The sequence below is a fragment of the Dunckerocampus dactyliophorus genome, chromosome 8, assembly GCF_027744805.1.
Source record: "Dunckerocampus dactyliophorus isolate RoL2022-P2 chromosome 8, RoL_Ddac_1.1, whole genome shotgun sequence".
NCBI lineage: Eukaryota > Metazoa > Chordata > Actinopteri > Syngnathiformes > Syngnathidae > Dunckerocampus > Dunckerocampus dactyliophorus.
The window spans coordinates 27,231,613-27,255,556 of NC_072826.1; the positions used below are offsets into that span (position 1 = coordinate 27,231,613).

Genomic DNA, 23,944 nt, shown 5'->3' on the forward strand with positions numbered 1-23,944 from the left:
ATCTTCACATAGCCGGCTGCTGTTTGACACCCCTGCACAACATGAAACATGAACATGAAAACATCTCCTTGTCACGCCAATTAAGCTTATGTTTTTTCTCACCAGAGAATACAAAAATTCTTCCACCTTTCCATGTTCCATGTTTTATCAGACTGCACTCAGCACCAGTAACAACCTTCATGTGACAGCCAATGGGATCCTCCGTCTCAGGGCCGGTGGCATTTTTTTGAGTCTACCACTTGACTTTTCTGTTCCATAACCCTCAGGATGTTTGAAGAAGTTTCAAATGGCTGTCTTACTGCGTCCAACCTCAGCAGCAATGGCGCGCTGTTAGAGGCCTTGCTTATGCACCTCAACAATCCCGCCGCGTTCAAAAAGCAAAAGCTTTATTTGCCTTTTCCATCAAGACGTTATGACAGTGCAAATACCTTACAGAAAATCACATTCAACCCACGTTTTTGCAGTTTGCCTTTTAAAGGCTGTGCTCTTCAACTTTTGATCAGTTGATACAACAGCCTATTTCACTTTAACTCAAAAAATTTCTTGTCTCACTCCCATTTCTTCTTTTTGCATTTTGAAGCTCTACTTAGAACCTCTTTAAAATCCAGAAATGCAAAATGTAAATTCTTGCAATTGGACAAAATGATTGCCAAAGATATGTGTGGGTTTATGAACACAGTCTTGTTCGCCGTTATCGTTCAGCCAAACATTGCTCTGAACAAAGTAGTCAATTCATATCATTCGACGGAATGGAGTGCCCAAACAAAGCATCCATGCGTTGGTGACTCAGTGTCTGTGAAGAATGGATCGTGGTTCTTTTAGCGTTGGGACACTATAGACAGATTCGCAGGGAATCCTTTCATCATCTTTATTGTGTTTATTTGTAAAACTAATCTTTCTCTTCAGAGTGTGTTTTTATTCATAATTGCGGATTGTCTGGAACAGATTAATTGCATTTGCATGATTTCTTATGGGGAAAAACGGCTTTGGTGTTCGTCTGATTTTTTTGGAACAGATTAACATTATGACCAAAGCCCAGGTTCCACTGAAGTGTGTGCGTGCGTGCTTGAACATAACACTAAATCCACAATGTGTATCTGGTATGGTCTTATTCTGTTGATGATCATATCCAATATGGCTCAAATGTTCTACCTGTAGATGCTTTTATTTTGAAATGAGTAGTGGGTGAGTGACGTCATCCGGTCTCTTCAGCGAGACTCGGGTGGGACATGGACCAACAACACGAGGATCAGGGTAAGACCTTTTCTCAGAAATTCGCTTAATCCAACGTCTTGGTGCCACCGAGGTTCTGATTATTGTCTTTGTGTTGGTTCGGATGTTCTGTTCGGCACACAAGTGGACTTCTACTGCTCCTTCTTCTTCCCTCCCGAATATCTCGGGCACACTTCCAATCACGTGATTAATTTTCTGTTTACTTCCAACGTGCAACAGAACCATTGTAGTTTTATAGTTCTAATATTCCTAATATTACCGTAGACTTGTTACTTGGTAGCGTTTTTGTACTCTGAACAGAGTACTTTGACCTAAGTGAGCTGTAAAAGTACTGTAATATGATGAAGTAGTAGTGTTACCAGAAATAACACAAGTTTGTGTCATACAAAACACATCAAATTATCCGATTGCAGGATACTGAGTAAAAGTACACAGCAAGGTGAGTTTGAAAGTATAAAGAGGAAGTTGTTTTTGTTGTCAGACGTCTTTGACGCCAACATACCGGAGGAGGGTCCGTCGGCGCCCCCCCCAGGCTGGTTGGAGGACATCGCGGGATATCAGGGACACAAAGGAGGTATTTTGCTGCTTCTTTTGTGCACGCGCGCTCACGTCTTCACGTGTTTGTGTCACGTGCACGACCAGATGCCGATGACCCCGTGTACCCCCCCCCTCCGGCCTACACCCCTCAGCCCCAGGAGGACAGGAGCACAGCGGTACCCGACATCAGGTAACTCTTCCAACGTTGAAAACGCTTCCTTCAAAATGACAGAGGTTGCTGTAATGTTTTCCAGGGTTCCTTCGGTCTCGGAGGACGTGGCCCGAGATGCCCTGCTCAAATTTGTCCAGTCCAAATGGACCTACAGCTCCAAGCCGGCCCGCAACCTGACCTTCAAAGAACTCCGACCCGTCACCGTCTACCGGGTAGGTGTCTTCACCGCACAGCTCCGCTGCTTGTGACACGCCAACGTCCAACAAGTCCTGACTTGAACGTGTCGTGATACTTGTGCTAAGCTAACTGCTAACTAGTGGTGGGCGAAACTGCAACTGTTGGTATCCATCAATACATCTATGTCAACCATCCCGTTTTCCCCGGAAAACTCTTGTATTTTGCGTTTTTTTCCCGGCGTAAAAACTTTTCCCACATTTTAACTTTAATGAAGAAAAAAAATCCTCTCCGGTTTTGTCGGAGCAGGACAGTTTTCGCTCCTCTCGGCAACACTTGGGCAACATCAAAGTCAGGCCTTCAGAATAAGTAAAAACAGCTGGTGGAAAGACCAGACTTTCCCATTTTTTCGCAAATTTTCAGGAAAATTTCCCTGATTTTCAAATGCAAATGTTGACCCATATGATCCGACACCATGCAAATATATGACTACTATGACTACTTTTTTTGTGGTTGTGTATGGCCTATTATTAGACCAAAAATATGCATATTTAAGGAAATTAAGCACTTGAAGCATTTTCAAACATAAAAATGGCTAAATGAAGTAAAATACAAACATAAGGCATTCAGAAGATACATTCAAAGACATTGTGACAAATAACAATAACCATTGCAGGAAGTACTGGACAAATACAGGAAGTAAAAAAGGACCAAGGAACTCTCCGAATGTTAACATGTGTGAGTCAGTATTATGTAGGCCTGTCACGATAGTTGATAAAACGATTAATCGAATGATATAAAAAAACGAGTTAGATAATTGTGACGCCTCAATAAACTCACATGTGTGACTTTTATGTATGCCTGTTCCATTTCCTCGTCTTACCGTAGCGCACAGGCTGGATGACAAGAGGGTTCACTCTGCTTGAGTCTGAGCGAATTGGTTGAATAGTCAAATTAAAGGAAACAGTGAGGCTCCTGTAAGCTATTCAGCGTCTTTGTCACAGTATGTGGAGGCGGGGGCTCGCTACGTAGTGACTGAATACACTGAGTGCTAGCTAGCAGTTAGCAAGCAAACGCTAATATGAATGAAGGCACAAAAGCGATAGTTTTTAAGACGACGGTTGGCGCTTGCTGAGGCGTTTGATTGGCGAAGTGAATGTATAGTGGCGGGCAGCGCGAGGGTATGTGAAGTGGTGACGCCCCAATTTGTAAGTGCTGTAGTAGGCATCTTCTGTGCCTCACACAGATACACTACACTTGAGTACCATCTAGTGGCTCAAATGTGACATGACACAGTGATCAGTGAATGATAAACTTAATGATAATATGGTCTAAAAAAGGTCGAAATTATCGATTATTGTCGATAAGTTATAGCACAATTATTGACGTTATTGTTACCGTGACAGGCCTAATATTATGTTTATTTCAATCTTAATGTCTTATTTTCTCTTATTATTTTTACTATATTGGGTAATAGTAGTGTGAAGGTGACTACAGGGGTGTTAGTTCATGTCTAGATGTTGTTAAAATGCGTATATAGAAGGTGGTATAAAGATTTTCTATGCGCTAACTACCAACATATTCCATTTATAAACAAAGAAATTGTCTTTGCTTATCACGGTTGCGTCTGGAGCCAATTAACTGTGATAAATGAGGGATTATAGTACCAAAAACTAAATTGTCTCTCACTGTTATGTGTTGGATTTTTGTGTTGTATATGATTCTACTCTTGGTATCAATGTAACCCACCTGCTTCAGCCGGCACCACATTCCACCCGGTCTCGAGCTAAAAGCCTGGACTGTCAGCTCGATGTCCAGCATGGCTCTTAACACTTTCGGGAGTGAAGTTTACCAACGTACTTCCGCACAACCACACCAGCTGGCACCCTTTACATCGATATCATTGATATTGGCATTGACTGCTGCCTGAATCTATGAATGAAGGAAAACGTGCACGCTGTCCTCCATCAACACCTTCTTCCTCCGCAGTACCGACTGGAGACCTACACCGAGACCAGAACCAGCGCTTGGCACTTTGAACCCTACAAGGGTAAATCTTGACCCAACCTGCCACCGCATGTGGTCTCATGCACACGTGCATGTGTGTGGGTATCATTGTGAGTTCTGCTTGAACAGGACAGCCAGTAGACGGGCCTCAGTTTGGAATGAGTCCACCTCCGTGGGACGTTCCCGTCACCGTACCGCCGAGATTCACCGACACGGTGGCGAAAACTCGAGTCCCGCACTCATCCTTCATCAAGGTTCAACATGACCTTCAGTGGTGTGTAGTAGTGACGCTACTTTCAGTGTGTGTGTGTGTGTGTGTGTGTGTGTGTGTGTTGTAGCTGTGTCACAAGTGCAGCGGCTGTGGAAGGACTCGGTGCGTGTCCTGTCGCGGCAGAGGCATGGTGAGCTTCCGTCTTAGCGATGCACGCGTCCCCAGAACAAGTGTGACGTTGCCATGACAGCGAGGGTGTGTCCACAGAAGCGGTGCACGTTCTGCCACGGTAACGCGCGCGCGCACAACAAGCACTGCACTTCCTGTCACGGCCGAGGCCGCAAAAGGTGCTGTCACATGACAACATGTTTGAACAAAAGCACATCACTGATTGATGGATCCGTTGATGGATGGATTGACATGCCCCGCCCCCTTCAGGTGCATTTCCTGTCACGGGCACGGCTCCAGGACGTGCGGCGTGTGTCATGGCTGCCAGAACCTTCTTCATTTCATCCAACTAACAGTGACATGGTAGGCCTCATGAACACACATGCGCACGTACAAACCCTGCTACTGTGTGTGTGCGTTTGCGTGTGCGTGCGTGCACGTGTGCGTGCGTGCGTATAGGAAGAACAACGTTGCTGATTTCATTCCTGATCGCCAGCCTGACTTCCCTGACAAGAAGTTTGAGAAGGTGACAGGTGACGCCTTCTTTGTGGACGAGAGTTTGCTGGTACAAAAAAAAGACTGTTGTTAGCATTTAGCTTAGCGTATCTTAGCTTAGCTTAGCTTTCCTGTGTGCAGGTTTATCCCATCCAAGGCTTTCCCGACCAGGAGATCTGTGACATTTCCCGCCAGCTGATAAACGAGCACCTGAGTCGCCTCAGCGCCACCAGTCGCATCCTGCAGCAGGTGCGTCGAGACACGCCTGACCCCCCCCTGCTGTTACCATGGCACCAGAATGCACAACATCTTAGCAACCAAACGAGCCTTTGCAGCATCCCAGAATAATCCCCTGGATGAGAACATTTTAGGGATTGGGGTTAATTATTATGATATGTTTGTAGTTATATCATTCTATATTATTGATTATTTTTAATATTTAAATATATATTTATATTTATATAGTGTATGTTTTTATTTTACTATAGTGTGCTAACGTTGTGCTTTTTTGCCACGGCAGCGCCAGACAGTGGAGCTGGTGCCGCTAACGCACGCCTTCTGCTCGTATGGTGGCAAGGACTTCAGCTTCTTTGTGTACGGCGTGGAGAACAAAGTGTTCACCTCCAAGTATCCGTCAGCCTGCGCCATTTTGTAGGATGACTGCGAGGGAGAACACTCTTAGTTGATGACTGATCAGTGAGGTTCTCGTGGCAACAGTCTGACCCGGAATCTGACAAATGAGCTTGTGTGCACACGTACAGCACGTGTCCAGGTGGTGCAGAAATTCCCAACGTTGGAAAAGTTGAGTAAAGTTGAGTAAAAATTTGTGAACTGCAGCGTTAATGACAAACGCCTCCAGCAGGGGGCGCCCCGAACCTCTACAAAAGTATTTTTTGATAAGTACTGGGATGTGAGAATGTAATCTTGTGTCAGAGTAACTGATTAGAAAATCTAATACAGCCACGTGTCACGTCATCACATAACTATGCGTCACAGCTACACGAAGATATAAATGTACTGTATATGTAAGCTTCATGAAATGTATATTTATATACCTATACGCACATTATTTTATTAAAATGTTAAACTTTCAGCTGTCGTGTCGACTGACATCAATGATTAGCAAAATACAAACATTTATGAAAGAGCGAATTATAATCAAGTTGGGGGGAAAAAAAGTTTCACAGTTGTGAAGATTACCACGCCCACCTGACCGGAAAAGGACTGTCCCAGCGACCCTGAAGGCGTCACCCCTCTTCAGCAAGCACAGCACAGCTTTCACGTGCACTTAGCGCGCAGACATCACTGAGTGCGCGGTTCGTCTTTCTCTGACGTCGTCGTGCTCCTGTGACGTCACGACGCCAGCAGAACAGGTGAGTTGGAAGGAAACATTTATTATCGTTTCATTTATTGGAACATGACAATGATGAAGATGCTACATTCAGGGACCTGTGGATATAAAGAGAAATGTAGATTTTATGATAGAGTGAAATGGTTTTGGCAAGTGGAGAAACACGAATTGAACCTGTGACCTTGTTATGAGGCAGCTGTACAAACCACTCTTCCACCTATTCGATGATTTATGTTTATTTATTCAAGACTTTATGTCCCCTTTAGGGTCTCACCATTGTAGCTAGCTTCCTGTTTCCTCGTGAGTGTGTGTGTGTGTGTTTCCTACTGTATTGTTGTGAGTGTGTGCAGGAGTTGAGAAGTTTTCCTATTATTTTCATAGCATTCCCACATATGTCACAGAAAAACACATTTCAGCCTGATATTGTACTGCAACAACCGCTAGTTATTAAAAAATAAAGGCAGACTAGCAAATGGGACCAAAGATTCTTGTAGCATTTGAAATGTTACTTTTGACAAACACAAAGACTGTTTCATTTTTTATTTAGTGTTTCTGTGAATGAAAGCAAGAACACTTTCCTGTAGCTACACACACACACACACACACACACACACACGAGCACAGGTGTGTACTTGTGGACATGTCAATTTTTTAATATTTTCTTCAGTCTAAGATGACGATGATGCTGTGGCTCCTCCCACTGGCCGCGCTCATGGCGACAGCCTCTAACCTGCCCCGCCCAACGGAACCCCGATTGCAGCTGTCACACGAAGGTAAGAATCATGCACCTTGCCATCAGTGGTGGTGTATGTTCATTCGCACAATGATTGATTGCGGTGCCGTATGTTTGTTTGCACGATGATCCATGATGGTGTCGTACGTCCCTTCGCACACTGATTGATGATGGTGACGTATGTCCGTCTGCACAATGATTAATGACGATGGTGAACATCCGTTTACAATGAGTTATGATGGTGGTGTACGTCCATTTGCACAATCAATTGTGATGGTGGTGTATGTCGGTTTGTACAATGTATTTCCGTTTGCACAACGATTAATGTTAGTGGTGTACTGTATGTCCATTTGCACAATGATTGCTAACATTAGTGTATGTACAGTCACACAATAATTAATGGTGCTGTTGAATGTCCATTCGCACAATGATTGATGATGGTAGTGTAGCCCATTTGCACACTGATTCATGATGTGAGTGTCTGTCTGTTTGCATGATGATTAATGACGGTAGTGTATGTCCATTCACACAGTGATTTATGATGGCGGTGTATGTCCGTTCGCACGATGATTCATGATGGTGGCGTATGTCCCTTCGCAAACTGATTGATGTTGGTGGTGTACGTCCATTTGCACAATCATTTGTGATGGTGGTGTATGTCCATTTGCACCATCATTTGTGATGATAGTGTATGTCCATTCACACAATAATTTGTAATGGTAGTGTATGTCGGTTTGTACAATATATTTCCTTTTGCACAATGATTAATGATGGTGGTGTATGTCCATTTGCACAATAATTGCTAACGATAGTGTATGTCCATTCACACAATAATTAATGGTGGTGTTGAATGTCCATTCGCACAATGATTGATGATGGTAGTGTAGCCCATTTGCACACTGATTCATGATGTGAGTGTCTGTCTGTTTGCATGATGATTAATGACGGTAGTGTATGTCCATTCACACAGTGATTTATGATGGCGGTGTATGTCCGTTCGCACGATGATTCATGATGGTGGCGTCTGTCCGTTCGCACAATGATTAATGACGGTGGTGTATGTCTGTTCACACAATGATTTATGATGGTGGTGTATGTCCATTCACACAATCATTTGTGATGGTGGTGTGTGTCCATTCGCACACTGATTGATGGTGGCGTATGTCCCTTTGCATACTGATTGATGGTGGCGTATGCTCCTTCGCACACTGATTGATGTTGGTGGCGTCTGTCCGTTCGCACAATGATTATTGACAGTGGTGTATGTCCGTTCACACAATGATTTATGATGGTGGTGTACGTGGGTTCGTACAATATATGTCAGTTCGCACACTGATTAATGATGGTGGTGTATGTCCATTTGCACAATGATTGCTAATGATAGTGTATGTACAGTCCATTGAATGAAGTTGTTTGTGTTAAATCTGGCAGTGCTGAAAAATGGATCAGCGGTGTACTGGGGGGGCGGGACCACGGATGGTTTCCCGGTGCTGCTGCTGGATGAGGACCAGGGCTGGTTGTTGGTTGGAGGGAAAGACCACGTGCACCTGCTGAGGTCTGACAGCGTGGATCTTCCCTGGCACACGGTGAGACGTTTTAGATGTGTACACAGCATGTTAGCGTGTGCTTTTACACACCTTGATGCACACACAGATGACATCCAGTGAATGAATGAGTGACATTTATGACATGCTACGCAGGTGCACTGGCCGGCTGCCCAAAGAGACGTTCAGCACTGCCTCATGATCGGAAAAAGTCTGCAAGTAAGTTGTTAGTGTGTCTTTGAAACGCTCTAAAAGACAACGTTGAACTTTTGCTGGGGGTTTTTTTCAGAGCGAGTGCGCCAACTTTGTGCGTCTGCTGCAACCGTTCAACAAGACGCACGTTTACGTTTGTGCCACGAGCGCCTTCAACCCTCAGTGTGGCCTCCTCCACGTCAGCCTCCATACACAGGTTATATATTACGATATTCATATTACCTTACTAATTCACTGCATGCTGGCGGTGGACTTCATATAACAAGTTCAATAACAATATTCAAGCATCAAAACAGTAACATGCTATAATGCTATATGTGTGTGTCCTGCAGGAGGCGCTTTCTCTGTTGCCTCACACAGTTGTGTCCGGCCGAGGAAAATGCCCTTACAGTCCCCGAGAACCTTTCACTGCTCGACTGAGCGGTACGTCTTGCCCTTCACCGTGCTCCCAATGATGCCCTGGCACTGGAACATGTCTTGTCCTGTGTTGTCTTACTGATGCTCGTCTTACTTTGTCACACCACAGTGAGAAGTTGATGGCGGTGAATTTATGACATAACATCAAGAACATAAGACAGATCATAAAGTAGCAACTAGCTTTGGCATCAACCAATCTTGGTATCGTGTTGATACCAAGATACAAGGCCAATATTGCCGATACTGATACTTTTTACTTCCACATTTAAGATCCTTTGAATTATTTTGTAGTTTTGCCTTTAATTTGCTGATGATGATTATAATCATTATAAAACACAATATAAGACAATGTCTGCGATTGCCTGTCAACCAGTCGAGTGTGTACCCTGCCTCTCGCCCAAAGTCAGCTGGGATAGGCTCAGCGTGACCCTCATGAGTACAAGTGGTATAGAAAATGGAGGCATGGGAATGAAAATATGATGACATAGCAGTCAAGCATTTGCTGCCCCTGCAGACACCGACGTGTACGCCGGCACGTCTGTGGATTTCATGGGAACCAACGCCGCCATCTTTCGTACGTCCATCCAGGGTCCCGGTCGGCATCTCCGCACAGAAGCTTATGACCACAACTGGCTCAACGGTGACACACACACACACACGCACACACACACGTCAGTCCCTTTAAATGGACTTGTGTCTTCCATCAGTGCCGGAGTTCGTGGGTTCCTTCTCCATCCCAGACACGCACCATCCCGATGACGACAAGATCTACTTCTTCTTCAGGGAGGCGGCCGTGGAGGCCGACCAGTGGGACCAGAAGGTCTACAGCCGAGTGGCTCGAGTGTGTAAGGTATGTGGAATTCAGGTTTCTATGAGCGTGCGCTCTTCCCACTTCCTGTTTTCCTCCTTCCAGAATGATGCGGGAGGCAGGCGAAGCCTGATCAACCGCTGGACCACCTTCCTCAAAGCCCGGCTGCTCTGTTCAGTACCAGGTCCATCTGGGGTCCACACGCACTTTGATCAACTTGGTAACTTAGCAGAAACCTTTTCCACTTCCTGTTCTCTTCCACCCAAATAGTTTGACTTCTTCACTGCCGTGGAACACATTTACACTTCAAACACTCAGCTCACCTCACACATCAAACGCTCACCTATAGCCTAGGGCTGATACTACAAATGTTGGTATCCATCGGATGCCACGTAAATACTGGGTCAAGAACGCGGATACTGATACCAATACTTTGTACTTAGACATTTTTCAAGATCATTGAATGATTTTGTGATTTATTATATTATAATTATTATTAAATTATTAATTAATTATTAAATTATTATAATTATTAATTATAATAATATACTTATTAGAATTACTCTATAATATACAATGATATAATAATAAAAATAATAATATATAATAATGCTATAATATAATTATAATGGAATATAATTATATAATAAATATAGTGTACATGCATATAATTATTAGAATATAATTATTATAATTATAATAATAAATCATTTAAAAACACAGGACAAAGGTCATAGCCAGACAAAAAAACATTAAAATTATTAATTAATTTATAAATTATAATGCTTGTAAAGCCCTGCGATTGGCTGGCGACCAGTCCAGGGTGTACCCCGCCTGTCGCCCGAAGTCAGATGGGATAGGCTCCAGCATACCCCCGCGACCCTAATGAGGATGAAGCGGTATAGAAAATGGATGGATAGATAATGCTTGTAAATAATCCTAAATAATAATTATATGTTATTAATATATAATATAATATAATTAAATAACTATATATACTGTGTGTGTGTATATATATAACAAATATACATACAATTATAATAATAAATAATTAAAAAACACAGGTCAAAGATTTTAGGCAAACAAAAAAAATATCAACGCACTTATCTGTGAAGAATTTTAAACAATTTAATTCATGAATTAATTTAAAATGTTTTCTTTTATTATTTTCTTTTTTCAGAGGACGTGTTTGTTCTGGAGACTAAAGATCCTCAAAACCCGATCATCTACGGAGTCTTCAGAACCTCCAGGTTTGTGCAGCTTGACATTCGTCAGTCCAGAATAAATCTTAAACAATAATATAGATAAATAATAATCATAATCTTTTGCAAACTCCTTAAGGGAGACATGTGACGTCTTAGCGTTTGTTTTTTCTACGTCTTCTCCGTCCCTCAGCTCGTTGTTTCGAGGCTCTGCAGTTTGCGTCTTCTCGATGTCGTCGATTCGAGCGGCCTTCAACGGGCCGTTTGCGCACAAAGAAGGTCCTGACTATCGCTGGGCGGAGTACAAAGGCCGCATCCCGTATCCGAGACCTGGGGCTGTGAGTTGGCCTTTTCCACACAGCAATATTGCAGACATGATTTATTGATCGGCAATGCATGGAAAACGCTGTCAGCTACTTGAAGAACTTTGACAGCGGCCCTCGTCATGTACATACTGTTAATTACAAGGTTATTAACAAAGTTGAGACACGTGTTACTGACGTGTTTGCCGTCTCTTTGAAGGCTATCACAGTAAACTTTCTTCTTTTTTTAATGATATATACATGTATACATATATTATATACTATATAGTACATTTATGTATACAGTGTTCCCTCGTATAACGCGGGGGTTAGGTTCCAAAAAATACCCGTGTTAAGTGAAATACGTGTAGTAGAAGTTGATTTTTTTTTATTTTTGTATGTTCATTATATATTTTTTCATGTACAGGATATGTTTTTTCATTTATTATATATTTTTTTGGGTTTACAGTGAATGTTTTTTCGTTTATAGGATATGTTTTTTCGTTTGTTGTAGCGTTTATTAAGGCTGTAAACCCCTCCATCCATTTTCTTCCGCTTAATCCAGAAGTAAATGTTTTCCTATAAAAAGAAAAATATGATAGCTTTATTTCAATGATCACGCTACGAGGTTGGACACATAAGAAATGATTAATAATGACTCATGCGTATTTTACAGTTCCTCTGACCGTGCGCTTCGTCCTGGCGCGGCTCTGCTGTAGCGTCTTTTTCCGCTGAAGCCCTTGGTGCAGGTGTCTTTTTGCGAGTGAAGAACATAGTTATGGGTAGTTGTTGGCGCTCTTTTTTCCTTGTGGGCCAGAATATTCTTATAAACAGACATGCCCCCTTCGATTATATTTGAGAACTGGAATGAATGAAACATCAGAGGGTCCCATTCTTGTGCAGCTCGCTGGAGTTCATTGGCCATTCTCACCATGGTTGCCAAGCGATCAAGTGTTTAGTCCATCCTCCTCGTCTTTATCAACACTTGTATCCTCTTCTTCCTCATCCTCACTTGGTGGCTTTGTCAGTCAGGGGTTGTGAGTGGGCATCAATCAGGGCATTTATGTCATCTGGAGTCATATTATTAAAGCATTAAAGTCATATCGTCGACATTGTGAGCTTTGTCGGGGAGAAAACTTGCAAACAAACAGCACTAAAGAACCACACTGCTAGCGATCAAACAGTTATGTAAGCAAGGGAACACTGTACTGTATTATCATAATTCAGTGTGTTATTGAATTGACATTTGTCAAGTCAACATTTGAGAGCTGCCAAATGATTCCGAGTCTGCCTGTTGTCTGGACATGTCCACCAGTGTCCCAGTGAGACCAACGACGCGCTCCACGAGTCCACCCAGGACTTCCCAGACGAGTTGGTGAGCTTCATGCGACAGCATCAGCTCATGTGGGAACCCGTCCTGCCTCTGGGCGGCAGACCCGTCTTTACTCGGGTCAACGTGTCCTACCTGCTAACCAGGGTGGTGGTGGACAGGCTGGACACAGAGGACGCAACCTACCACGTCTTGTTCATGGGCACAGGTGAGCGGGAGTGGGAGGATTTCCTTTGTCCTTTCCCTAAAGGTCTTGATGGAACCTATCCCAGATGACCCTAGGCTGCTTTTATTCCAATTCATGCAAAACGTACAGTTTCAGAATAAAAGCAAAACATGCAACTTCCAGTGTGTTTCATATGTGTGTGTGTGTGTGTGTGTGTGTGTGTGTATCCTGCAGATGATGGGAAGGTGCTAAAGGTCGTGTCTGAGGTCAAAGACACATTGGAGACGGAGGCCATCTTTCTAGAAGCGCTAACGGTCTTCCAGGTAAGATTTCTACTTTTACTTTTACATACTTTTTTTCTCCAGGAAAAACAAGGAGGAGGAATTTTATTAGATGTTTTGAGAAGACCATAAATGCTTGTAGTTTTTCTTTACAAAGTGACATCGCCGACTAGTGGCCTGGCGTGCATATGACACTCTTTCACGCTGTTGGTGTCAACAATGTTGTGTAAGCGTCCTCTTATTTGGTCTGTGGGAAAAAAGGTGGTGTGGGAAGGTTTGTGGTGAAGTAGGAAGGATGAGTCGGGTCGTCCACTTAGGAACAAACTGACATCCTTAAGGTCACATGACTACGGGCTGCTTGCGAGTCAGACTGGACCTGGCGCGGACTGCAGGAAAAGCAGTCAGGGTTGGATGATAGGAGAGACTTTCCGGGCGCTGCCCAGGTGAAGGATAGCCAACAAAGAAACAGGAAAGCAGCTGCGTTTAAAAACAGGAAGTGAACCCCCAAGCGCCTCATTTCAGCTCAACTCTTTGAAAGGTTGGACAATGAGCATATATGTTATGTTATGTTATATGTTATATGTTTTATGTTTTATGTTTTATGTTTTATGTTATATGTTTTATGTTATGTTTTATGTTATGTTATATGTTATATGTTTTATGTTATGTTATGTTATGTTATGTTGTGTTGTGTTATATGTTATGTTATGTTACATGTTTTATGTTATGTTATGTTATGTTATGTTGTGTTGTGTTGTGTTGTGCTGTGTTGTGTTGTGTTATGTTATGTGATATTATGTTATGTTATGTGTTATATGTTATGTTAAGTTTTGCTGTGTTGAACCTGAAATTCGCAAGCAGACTTAATTGGTCCCACGCCGGTGGTTATCAACTTACTTTGCCAAGTCCGGTTTTCGGCTTTGTGCTAAGTGCGCGTTCAGTTCAAAAAGTGGCCGTTTGATGTCATATTATTCTACTTCTGCTGAAAAGTGATCCCAGCCAGCGTATTTTACACAATATGCGCAAGTAATTATTATTGACCGTTATGAGGAGTTCCCAAAAGATTATGACGGCTAAAAGCAACACTGTCGCCACCAGTAGAACGAGGGAGGACCGCTGGCATGCCAGCATGCAGCGTGTGAATGCGCAAGTTATTGTATTGTATTGTATTGTATTGTATGTACTTTATTCATCCCACAGCGGGGAATTTACTTGTTACAGCAGCAAGCAAGCAAGACAAGTAAAGAGAACAGTAAAGTAAAGTAAAGTAAAGCATCGTGACTACACATGGTTCAGGTGGTGCAGGTGTTGTAGAGCCTGACAGCGGTCGGTATGAAGGACCTGCGGAACCTCTCCTTCTTACACCGTGGGTGTAACAGTCTACTGCTGAGGGAGCTGCTAAGGGAACCCACAGTGTCATGTAGCGGGTGAGAGGTGTTGTCCATGATGGATGTCAGCTTAGCCAACATCCTTCTCTCCCCCACTTCCTCCACGGAGTCCAGAGGACCGTCCAGGACAGAGCTCGCTCTCCTGATCAGTCTATTGATCCTGCTCCTGTCCCTGTCCGTGCTGCCCCTTTAACACTAATTATTACACAAACTATACTTTCTGTTTATCAACGCTCAACTTTGCACGACTTTGACATATTAACACTTATCCATTTACAAAAATAAATACATTGGAGCTGTATCTCAAAGGCTGTATCCCCTTGTGGCCACTTTTCTTTGGTATTGTAAACACGTGCTTTCTTCCAGTTGATTGATGTCTCAGAGAGCTTAGCCAGCAAATATTGTAATATTAGAAGAGTACTCACGCAAGGACTGCTGTGACATAAACGTCTGCTAACATTGGCCCAATTCTGAATATTTCGTATTGCATTTTACTCGGGGTCCTCGGCTAAAAAAGTGAGCATACCTAGCGTATTCCCTCGTCTGAAAGTCTCTCTTGTTATAGATGAATAATATCATCAGGGAATGCTCTTTTTAAAAAAAACATATTTTTCCCGCCATGTCCCCTCAGAGGCGACGTGGGTTCTAAATAAATGGTGGCGCCATCTCCGAATTAGCTAAACAGTGAAACAGTGGCACTTTCATAGCTGATTTTAAGCTGACAGCCTGGACATAACCTGGGACCAGAGATACCAGACCAGGGATATGAGAAATATTCACCGTTTCAAAGACAGTGAATTCCTTGTGGGAGGAGACTATGAATTCTCATCATCACACGTCTTTCTTCCTCTTGAAGCAAGAGCGGGTGAGGTTTATTTGACAACTACAAGGTTTTACTTTTAGTTGGTAGCTTTCAAACAGAAGCCAGTGCAGTGCAGCATTGTGGTAACCACGTGTGCTTTGGCACAGCGCAGCAACATGGCGTCCCACAATCAGACCATGGCGTGACCACGTCAGTGCTCACTTCTGGCGTAGAAAAGACTCGTTCATCTTCACACCCTATGGTGGCTTTGTGTTCTCATGCTCCTGGAATATTGCCGCGCCATTCCATATGTGTGCTTTCCACACAGAACAGCACCACGGGAAAATGAGTGTTACTTGTGTTGTGTAATCATCATCATAACTCTTTTTTTTTAATGTTCCTCAAGAGTCCTGCTGCCATCCACAGCATGAAGATATCCAGCAAGAAAGTAAGTTGACTTTCTTATGGAAATGGATTTATTATTTATATTTATGCACATATCATCATTCAAATATCACAACACAGTGAGTAAATTGGAGAGCCAGTGGAAACATCTCACTCACCACTACAAACTAAATCACAATCACACACACATACAATACAATACATGCACTTCCATCGCTACTTTATCATAGAAAACACAACAATCTACTATACTGTATGCACTTTTGGAATAAAAATACACAGTAATGTAAGACACATATGACGTAATAATATGCAGTAATATAATAAACATATACAGTAATGTAACACACATATGCAGTAAAGTCAGAAACATATGCAGTAAAGTCAAAAACATATGCAGTACTATAATAAAGATATGCAGTAATGTAATAAACATACGATACATATATATGCAGTAATGTAATAACCATGTGCAGTAGTGTAATACAGATACTGTGTGCAGTAATGTAATAAATATATGTAATAAATATATATAAATAAACATGTTAATAACCATATGCAGTACTGTAATAAACATGCAGTAATTTAATAAACATGTAGTAGTGTAATAAACATATAATAAACATTAATTAGTGTAATAGACATATGCAGTAATGTAATAAACCTATAATAAACATATGCAGTAGTGCAATAAACATGTAATAACCATATGCAGCAATATAATAAACATATGCAGTTGTGTAATAAACATATACTAAACATATTCAGTCGTGTAATTAATATAATAAGCATATCAGTCGTGTAATAAACATATAATAAACATATGCACTAGTGTAATAAACATATGCAGTAATGTAATAAACACATGCAGTGGTGTAATTAAACACATGATAACCATGCAGTAGTGTAACAAAGGCAGTAGTATAATAAACATATGCAGTAATGTAATACACATTTAATAAACATATGCAGTAGTGTAATAAACATGCAATTAAAACATGAAGTAGTGTAAAAAAAATGCAGTCATACACATAATAAGCAGTAGTGTAATTAAACATATGCAGTAGTGTAATAAACATGTAATAAACATATGCAGTCATGTAATACACATATAATAAACATATGCAGTAGTGTAATAAACATATGCAGTAGTGTAATAAACATGTAATAAACATATGCAGTCATGTAATACACATAATAATATGCAGTAGTGTAATAAGCATATGCAGTCATGTAATACACATATAATAAACATATGCAGTAGTGTAATAAACGACGCTGACGCCGGTCAGTCAGTCTCAGGGGCGTCGCCATAAGCCGGTCTTGGTGTATGAGGTCAGACATGGATTACAGACAGGAGTTTCTTTCCGTCCCTCCCAGCAACAGCTGTACGTGTCCAGCGAAGGGGGCGTGGCCCAGCTGGCGTTGCAGAGGTGTGAGTTGTACGGCGCTGACTGCAGCGACTGTCGCTTGGCCAGAGACCCGTACTGCATCTGGGACGGACAGACCTGCTCCAGATTCTTTGCCTCCGGCAAAAGGTAGATCCACAGAGGAGGAGGTGCGGGTGGGGGTGACGGTGCAATTGTACTTCCTGTGATTGGCTGCTATATTTAACATATACATTTATTTAGATAACCTGTCCAGTCAAAGTGTTCTGTTCATTTTGGCACTTAAAGCGGATGAGCGTTCTTTTATGCGCATCAGAATAATCTGAAAAAACTGCTCAAAACGTCCTGCCTTCGCTGACTTGGGAAAAGATGCCGCAGATTTAACATGCAAAACGAGTTAGCACCCCAAACCAACAGGGGGCAGCACACAAAAGCACAGAGCAAGGACAGGGCTGATGATGTCAGTGATGTTGGAAGGTGGATTCACACAACCCTCAGTGGCTGACATGAAAGAATCCTTGTGTGACTGTGCTTGTTCCTAACGTGTGTTAGGCCACATGGAGCAGACCTGGACCTCTCTGGGGGCGGGCTCAATAACACCAGTCTCACCTCAGAGGGGGCGGAGTCCAATGCCACCAGTCCTGCCTTTGGAGCGTCACAGGTTGGCCGAGTGGATTCCACCACCGAGAAGACAACCGTGTAGACAACACCTGTACAAAAGCATTTGCTGTCTGTTGGGAATTATTACACGCCAACCTTACATTACATTTACTTTTACACTACATTACATTTACATTTACACTACATTACATTACATTTACACTACATTAATGTCACATTTACACTACATTTACATTACATTTACACTACATTCACGTCACATTTACACTACATTTACAATACATTATACAGTCAAACCTGTCTATAGCGGCCACAAAAGGGAAACGGCAAAAGTGGCCGCTATAGGCAGGTGGCCGTTATAGACAGGTTGGCGGCCATTTTGAATTTGTGCACGCACATATAAACATGTCTGTGATTAGAAGCTTGTTGTGTTTGCAGATTACATATAATTATACTGTTACATGTTGACCAGTAGAGGGCACTGTGGGACTGCGGATAAAAGTTGTAAAGGCCTACTAGGTTAATAAACCGCTGTTAATAAAGCGATTAAAGTGCATCGGCGACGTGAGTCTCTCCTTCCGCACAACAAGGGGCATTACAGTATTGACCAGTGCACATTGTCTCATACCAGGAAATAAACGGTGTCACTGTCTGCAACAAGCTCCAAAGAAGACGGCTTTTTTTTAATGTGGAACAACTGACAGTTTGTGTGGATCTTGTGAATGATTGTGACTGAGCTACGACTCAGTAATTAAACGGCTTCATTGATTTAAAAACGAAACTTTTTCGTGCATGAAGCTTCTGCTTGAGTCGGCATTTTGGCCGCTATATGCGGTCAGATATTGACCAAGGGATACAAAATAGGTGGCCGCTGGCCGCGTTAGACAGGTGACCGCTATACACAGGGGCTATAACACGTAAATTTTTGGAGGGGGATTTTTCAGTGGCCGCTATAGGCAGGTGGCCTTCTACAAAGGTGGCCGCTAAGACAGGTTTGACTGTATTTGCACTGCATTTACAATTCATTACATTACATTTACACTATATTTACACTAGGTTTTACACTACATTTCCTTTATATTACATTACATTTACACTATGTTTACACTATATTTCAGTCATTTACACAACATTTACATTACATTACATTTATGCTATATTTAAAGTACACTTACACTATTTTTACACTGCATTTCAGTCTTTACACTACATTAGATTACATTTACACTACATTTACATTACATTTATCCTATATTAACAGTTCATTTATGCTATTTTTACACTATTTTTCAGTCTTTACAATACATTAGATTGCATTTACACTACAGTTACACTCCATTTGCACTATATTTACATTACAGCTACTCTGTTTCAATCATTTGCAGTCGTTTAGCTTACATTGCAGTACATTTAGACTACATTTCAGTAATTTAGGGTACATTTACACTACATTTCAGTCATTAGCACTACATTTAAATCATTTACAGTACATTTACAGTCATTTACAGTGCATTACAGTACATTTGCAGTATGTTTCAGCCATTCAGTCATTTAGACTACACTTCAGTTATTTACAGTCATTATAGTACATTTACAGTCATTTACACTACATTACAGTACATTCACGCTGCATTAGCACTACATTTACACTACATTTCCGTCATTTGCAGTACATTTACAGTCATTTACACTACATCACAGTACATTCACCTTGCATTAACACTACATTTACACTACATTTCAGTCATTAATATTACATTTACACTACATTTCCGTCATTTACAGTCATTTACAGTGCATTACAGAACATTTACAGTATGTTTCAGTCATTCACAGTCATTTAGACTACATTTCAGTTATTTACAGTCATTATAGTACATTTACAGTCATTTACACTACATCACAGTACATTCACGCTGCATTTACACTACATTTCAGTCATTAATATTACATTTACACTACATTTCCGTCATTTACAGTACATATACAGTCATTTACAGTGCATTACAGAATATTTACAGTATGTTTCAGTCATTCACAGTCATTTAGACTACATTTCAGTTATTTACAGTCATTATAGTACATTTACAGTCATTTACACTACATCACAGTACATTCACGCTGCATTTACACTACATTTCCATCATTTGCAGAACATTTACAGTACATTTCCGTCATGTACAGTACATTTACAGTCATTTACACTGCATTACAGTGCATTTACAGTATGTTTACACTGCATTTCATTCATTTACAGTACATTTAAAGTCATTTACACTGCATTACAGTACGTTTACAGTATGTTTCAGCCATTCACAGTCATTACAGCGCATTTAGACTACATTTCAGTTGTTTACAGTCGTTATAGTAGATTTACAGTCATTTACACTACATTACAGTACATTCATGCTGCATTTACACTACATTTCAGTCATTAATACGACATTTACGCTATATTTCAGTCATTTACAGTACATTTACACTGCATTACAGTACATTTACAGTATATTTACGCTACATTTCAGTCATTTACAGCACATTTACACTGCATTACAGTACATTTGCAGTATTTTTCAGCCATTCACAAAGGCGTGCCTGCCTCCTCCTCTACTCTCTTTTTGTGCTCAATAAAAAAGCGTGTTGTCTTTCCATCATATATTTCCTCCAGACTTTGCTTTCTTAAACAGGATTGTCCAAAGGTCAACAAATTCCACCGACGAGTAAATAGCCAAAGCAAAATGAAACTCTTTAGATGAGCAGCCAAGACCACCTGCCTGAAGTGTGGACTCGCTCTCCGGTGCTCTCACCTGGTAAAACCTAGTGACAAGACCTGCTGTCCAGACTTAAACCTGGATTATACTGGCTCCTCCTCCTCCGCACCCTCCTGCTAGCTTGACATTGATGTTCTCCTCCGATTTCCGAGTGCCTGTCGTAATGATTCGATGAGATTCAGCTCCAGAACCCTCGCCTTCTCTCTTCAATGGCCATGGTTCGCTCACAACACAATCCAGGTTTAATCCCTAAATACGTCTCACACATTTATTAAACGCATTTCAAGTATCAATTGCATAGATACTCTCCACTAACCATCGGTAAAGTACGATGATCCATCAGAGAATCAGAGTCACGGCGTAGCCTTCGGCTTGGTTGTCAGGCTAGCGCTGTAACCATGGCTTCAACCGCCATCTTCCCGTTTTCTGCCGAAAAACAACCTATTTCTAAAAAAATGTGAATATTTCTTCTTTTTTTTTAACTATTTGGATGGATTAGAAAAAATCCACAAATTTGTGAGCATGCAAATGCGGAGATTATTCATTATGTTCACAACACTGAAGTGTTCCAAACTCTGTGTGTGTGTGTGTGTGTGTGTCAGGAGGGCACGGCCACAGGACACAACGTATGGCGAGCCTTGGAGTCATTGTCCAATCACAGATGGCCGTAAGGACTCTTGTTTGTCATTTGTAATTACTTTCAGTCATAATTTACTTACTCTTCATTCTCCAAGACTAAAATCACTAAATATATTCTATTATAATCATTGAATGTTGTATTAAAATAACTGACTACATTGTATTATTTTTGATGGTGTAACTGTGAGCTAAAGAGGCACTGTGATACCATGGTGAATATGTTTGCACGTGTTTGTCCTTCAGCTTGGAACTCCGTGGAGGTCAAGGTTGTGTATGGCGTGGAGGGAAACGCGTCCTTCATGGAGTGCGTCCCTCGCTGGCCACAGGCGGCGCTCAGGTGGACGCTGCAGCAGCAGACTGAAGGAAGTCATCAGGTGAGTCCCACGTGACTTCCTCCACGCTGCTCACCTGATGCACTGCGACCCGTTTCCTTGCACGTTAGCATCATGTTAGCCTTTTGTTTATTGGCCCTTGGCATATTTGAAAATGTAAATAAATTCCTGATGAATGTGATGTATGGTTAGATACTGTATTACACTCAATATACTGTAGTACAAATACCAAAACCAAAAAAAAGTCAGAAAATGAGATCAACAAGGAAAGAAAGCAACTTGTTGTTTTTCCTCAGCTTCGTCTGTGCGATGATGAGCGCCACGTGCACACCGAGAGAGGGTTGCTGGTTCAACGCCTCCAACTGTCCGACGACGGCATCTACGCCTGCACCAGCTCGGAACTCTCCTACAGCCGCGTCGTGAGCCGCTTTCGCCTTCACGTCATCCCCGCTCACCGCCTCCACGGGCCCCGCGGCGGTCCTGACCGCCAGCCTCCCGCCCCGCCTGCCGCCGCTCTGCTCACAAGCTCCAAGGACCAGAAGATGGTGGAGTATTGCCAGCAGCTGTGGTTCCGAGAGAAACGGCGCCAACACAAAGTCTTCACACTGAAACTGAAACATGACAGTAGAAAAGGTCGCGTGAGGAGGAACGAGTTGCCTGGCACGAGGATCTGAGCTCAGTCCGAGTCACGTGAACATGGATGGCCCTCATGGACGACATGAACAATGTGATCCCTGACAACGCTCATGTTTTATGTCTGTATGGCCAATAGGCTTAGCCAAAATGCTAATAAACACATTCCCAGACAACACGGTAACATTGAAACAATGTTGATTTTCCATCAGAATGGTTGACATTGAAATTTCAATGCAAAGCGGATGCTGAATCAACTTTGCCCAACTGATGAAACTTGACATGTTGACAGCAGTAGTTGAGAGGAAAAATGATTGATAAATCATGGATTTGGAGTTGAGTGGGAGACCATCTTGTGGTCGACCAGCACCCCTTCCCCCCATGATCAAGGAGAAGAAGAAGGGAAGATGGTCTCCACCCGTGTACAACATGAATAAGGTACGTGTTTGTTTTTCAGTGATAGACTGAACAGTACGTGTACAACTTCTTCTACAACGTCTACAACCTTCTGTTGGTTTGTTTGCGTAATTAAAGTTCGATTCAGTGGTGTTACTGCAACCGATTTGCAGATGTAAGAATAGAAGGTATCAAATATAAGAATGACTTGTTCTTATTTGCTTATGGAAATCGGTTGTCATTATTCACTTAGACTAGACTCAGCTCAACAACTTTCACAAACGTCACATCTCAGCCACGCAGGAGAGCTCGATGCAACAAGTGTGTTTTTCAGGACATAAGTTCACACACTACTGCATTCATGGATGTAAAAGTAAAGTACGTACAGTACATGTGAAGTGTACATTATGTACCACAGCAACGTGTTTGTGAGTAGTCATTCTGTTACTAATTCAGTTACTTTTTTTGGAAAAGTAAATAGCAGTAACTACTGTATAACTAGTTACTTTTTGAAAGGATTTGCCCAACACTGGATCATCGTCATCAACCACTGGAATGTAAAAGGTCGCATCAATAGATAATGAAAACTATGATTTACTGTTGATGGTAGATACAGTATCAGCCTCAAATGGAATATATCTCAACATCACCCTGGTGTGAGCGTACCTGGCAAACTTCATTTGGAGGGGGGAAAAAAGGATGACGTTTGTAGTTTTCAGTCGTAAAGTGACAAACTGCTCTACACAGTCTATTCCAGAAGTCTATGTCCACCACAAGCTGCTTGCCAACCGCCAATAAACAGAAAGACCCAGCGAAGTAGTTCGGTCTAGTGATGGAAGTTTCGGCTCTTGTTAGAGAGCCGGTTATTTTGGTTCGGCTCACTAAAAAGAGCCATTATTTAAATAGATTTATTTCAACCTCAATGAGCAGCTACAAAAATATAATGTTATATTATAAATAAAATACAAAAACAAAGACCCATCTGAATAGACAGGTTAAATGAAAATAGGTCAAATCTCTTCATGCCAATTTCTCACGAACGAATAGGCTATAAGAGCGCCACAGAGTTTGTTTGATCCCCGCACTTCCCCCGCTCAGCGTGGACACAGAGACGCCGCCACACATCTTGACCAATGGCTTTGCCTTTAACTGAAAAAAGACGAGAAAAAATCGGCTTCCAATTGGCTCCTAATGACGCGAGCCGGCTCCTGTCGTTCATTTCAAA

General features: G+C 41.9%; 2 protein-coding genes across 4 annotated transcripts; both read left to right on the forward strand.

The window, feature by feature from the left end:
- Positions 1–1,178: 1,178 nt before the first annotated feature.
- On the forward strand, positions 1,179–6,069 carry ssuh2.1 (ssu-2 homolog, tandem duplicate 1). Its single transcript, XM_054784655.1, has 12 exons — positions 1,179–1,254; positions 1,715–1,807; positions 1,876–1,960; positions 2,025–2,154; positions 4,106–4,166; positions 4,253–4,377; positions 4,462–4,524; positions 4,602–4,681; positions 4,773–4,865; positions 4,962–5,067; positions 5,139–5,246; positions 5,518–6,069. The coding sequence occupies exons 1-12, from the start codon at positions 1,230–1,232 to the stop codon at positions 5,650–5,652; spliced, it is 1,104 nt and encodes a 367-aa protein (XP_054640630.1). The 5' UTR covers positions 1,179–1,229; the 3' UTR covers positions 5,653–6,069.
- A 160-nt stretch (positions 6,070–6,229) lies between these two features.
- si:dkey-49n23.1 (semaphorin-3D) lies at positions 6,230–22,498 on the forward strand. 3 transcript variants are annotated; one of them, XM_054785432.1, is made up of 18 exons: positions 6,230–6,370; positions 7,016–7,121; positions 8,513–8,667; positions 8,782–8,844; positions 8,915–9,034; positions 9,171–9,261; positions 9,770–9,895; positions 9,963–10,105; positions 10,169–10,283; positions 11,244–11,313; positions 11,459–11,603; positions 12,883–13,105; positions 13,298–13,386; positions 15,941–15,982; positions 17,320–17,477; positions 21,322–21,386; positions 21,602–21,732; positions 21,987–22,498. In XM_054785432.1, the coding sequence occupies exons 2-18, from the start codon at positions 7,022–7,024 to the stop codon at positions 22,362–22,364; spliced, it is 2,214 nt and encodes a 737-aa protein (XP_054641407.1). In that variant the 5' UTR covers positions 6,230–6,370; positions 7,016–7,021; the 3' UTR covers positions 22,365–22,498. The 3 variants fall into 3 exon arrangements, with proteins under 3 accessions (XP_054641407.1, XP_054641406.1, XP_054641408.1); XM_054785431.1 differs by having other exon boundaries at positions 9,963–10,283; XM_054785433.1 differs by lacking the exons at positions 21,322–21,386; positions 21,602–21,732; positions 21,987–22,498 and adding an exon at positions 17,880–20,362 and having other exon boundaries at positions 9,963–10,283.
- Positions 22,499–23,944: the final 1,446 nt, after the last annotated feature.

Bases quoted from the DNA above. Each gene is read 5' to 3' on its own strand.
- si:dkey-49n23.1 (XM_054785431.1), top strand. From the start codon at position 7,022: ATGACGATGATGCTGTGGCTCCTCCCACTGGCCGCGCTCATGGCGACA. The intron at 9,896-9,962 runs GTGACACACACA...GTCTTCCATCAG, and splicing joins TGACCACAACTGGCTCAACG to TGCCGGAGTTCGTGGGTTCC. The intron at 21,733-21,986 runs GTGAGTCCCACG...GTTTTTCCTCAG, and splicing joins AGACTGAAGGAAGTCATCAG to CTTCGTCTGTGCGATGATGA.
- ssuh2.1 (XM_054784655.1), top strand. From the start codon at position 1,230: ATGGACCAACAACACGAGGATCAGG. The intron at 1,961-2,024 runs GTAACTCTTCCA...AATGTTTTCCAG, and splicing joins ACAGCGGTACCCGACATCAG to GGTTCCTTCGGTCTCGGAGG. The intron at 2,155-4,105 runs GTAGGTGTCTTC...CTTCCTCCGCAG, and splicing joins GACCCGTCACCGTCTACCGG to TACCGACTGGAGACCTACAC.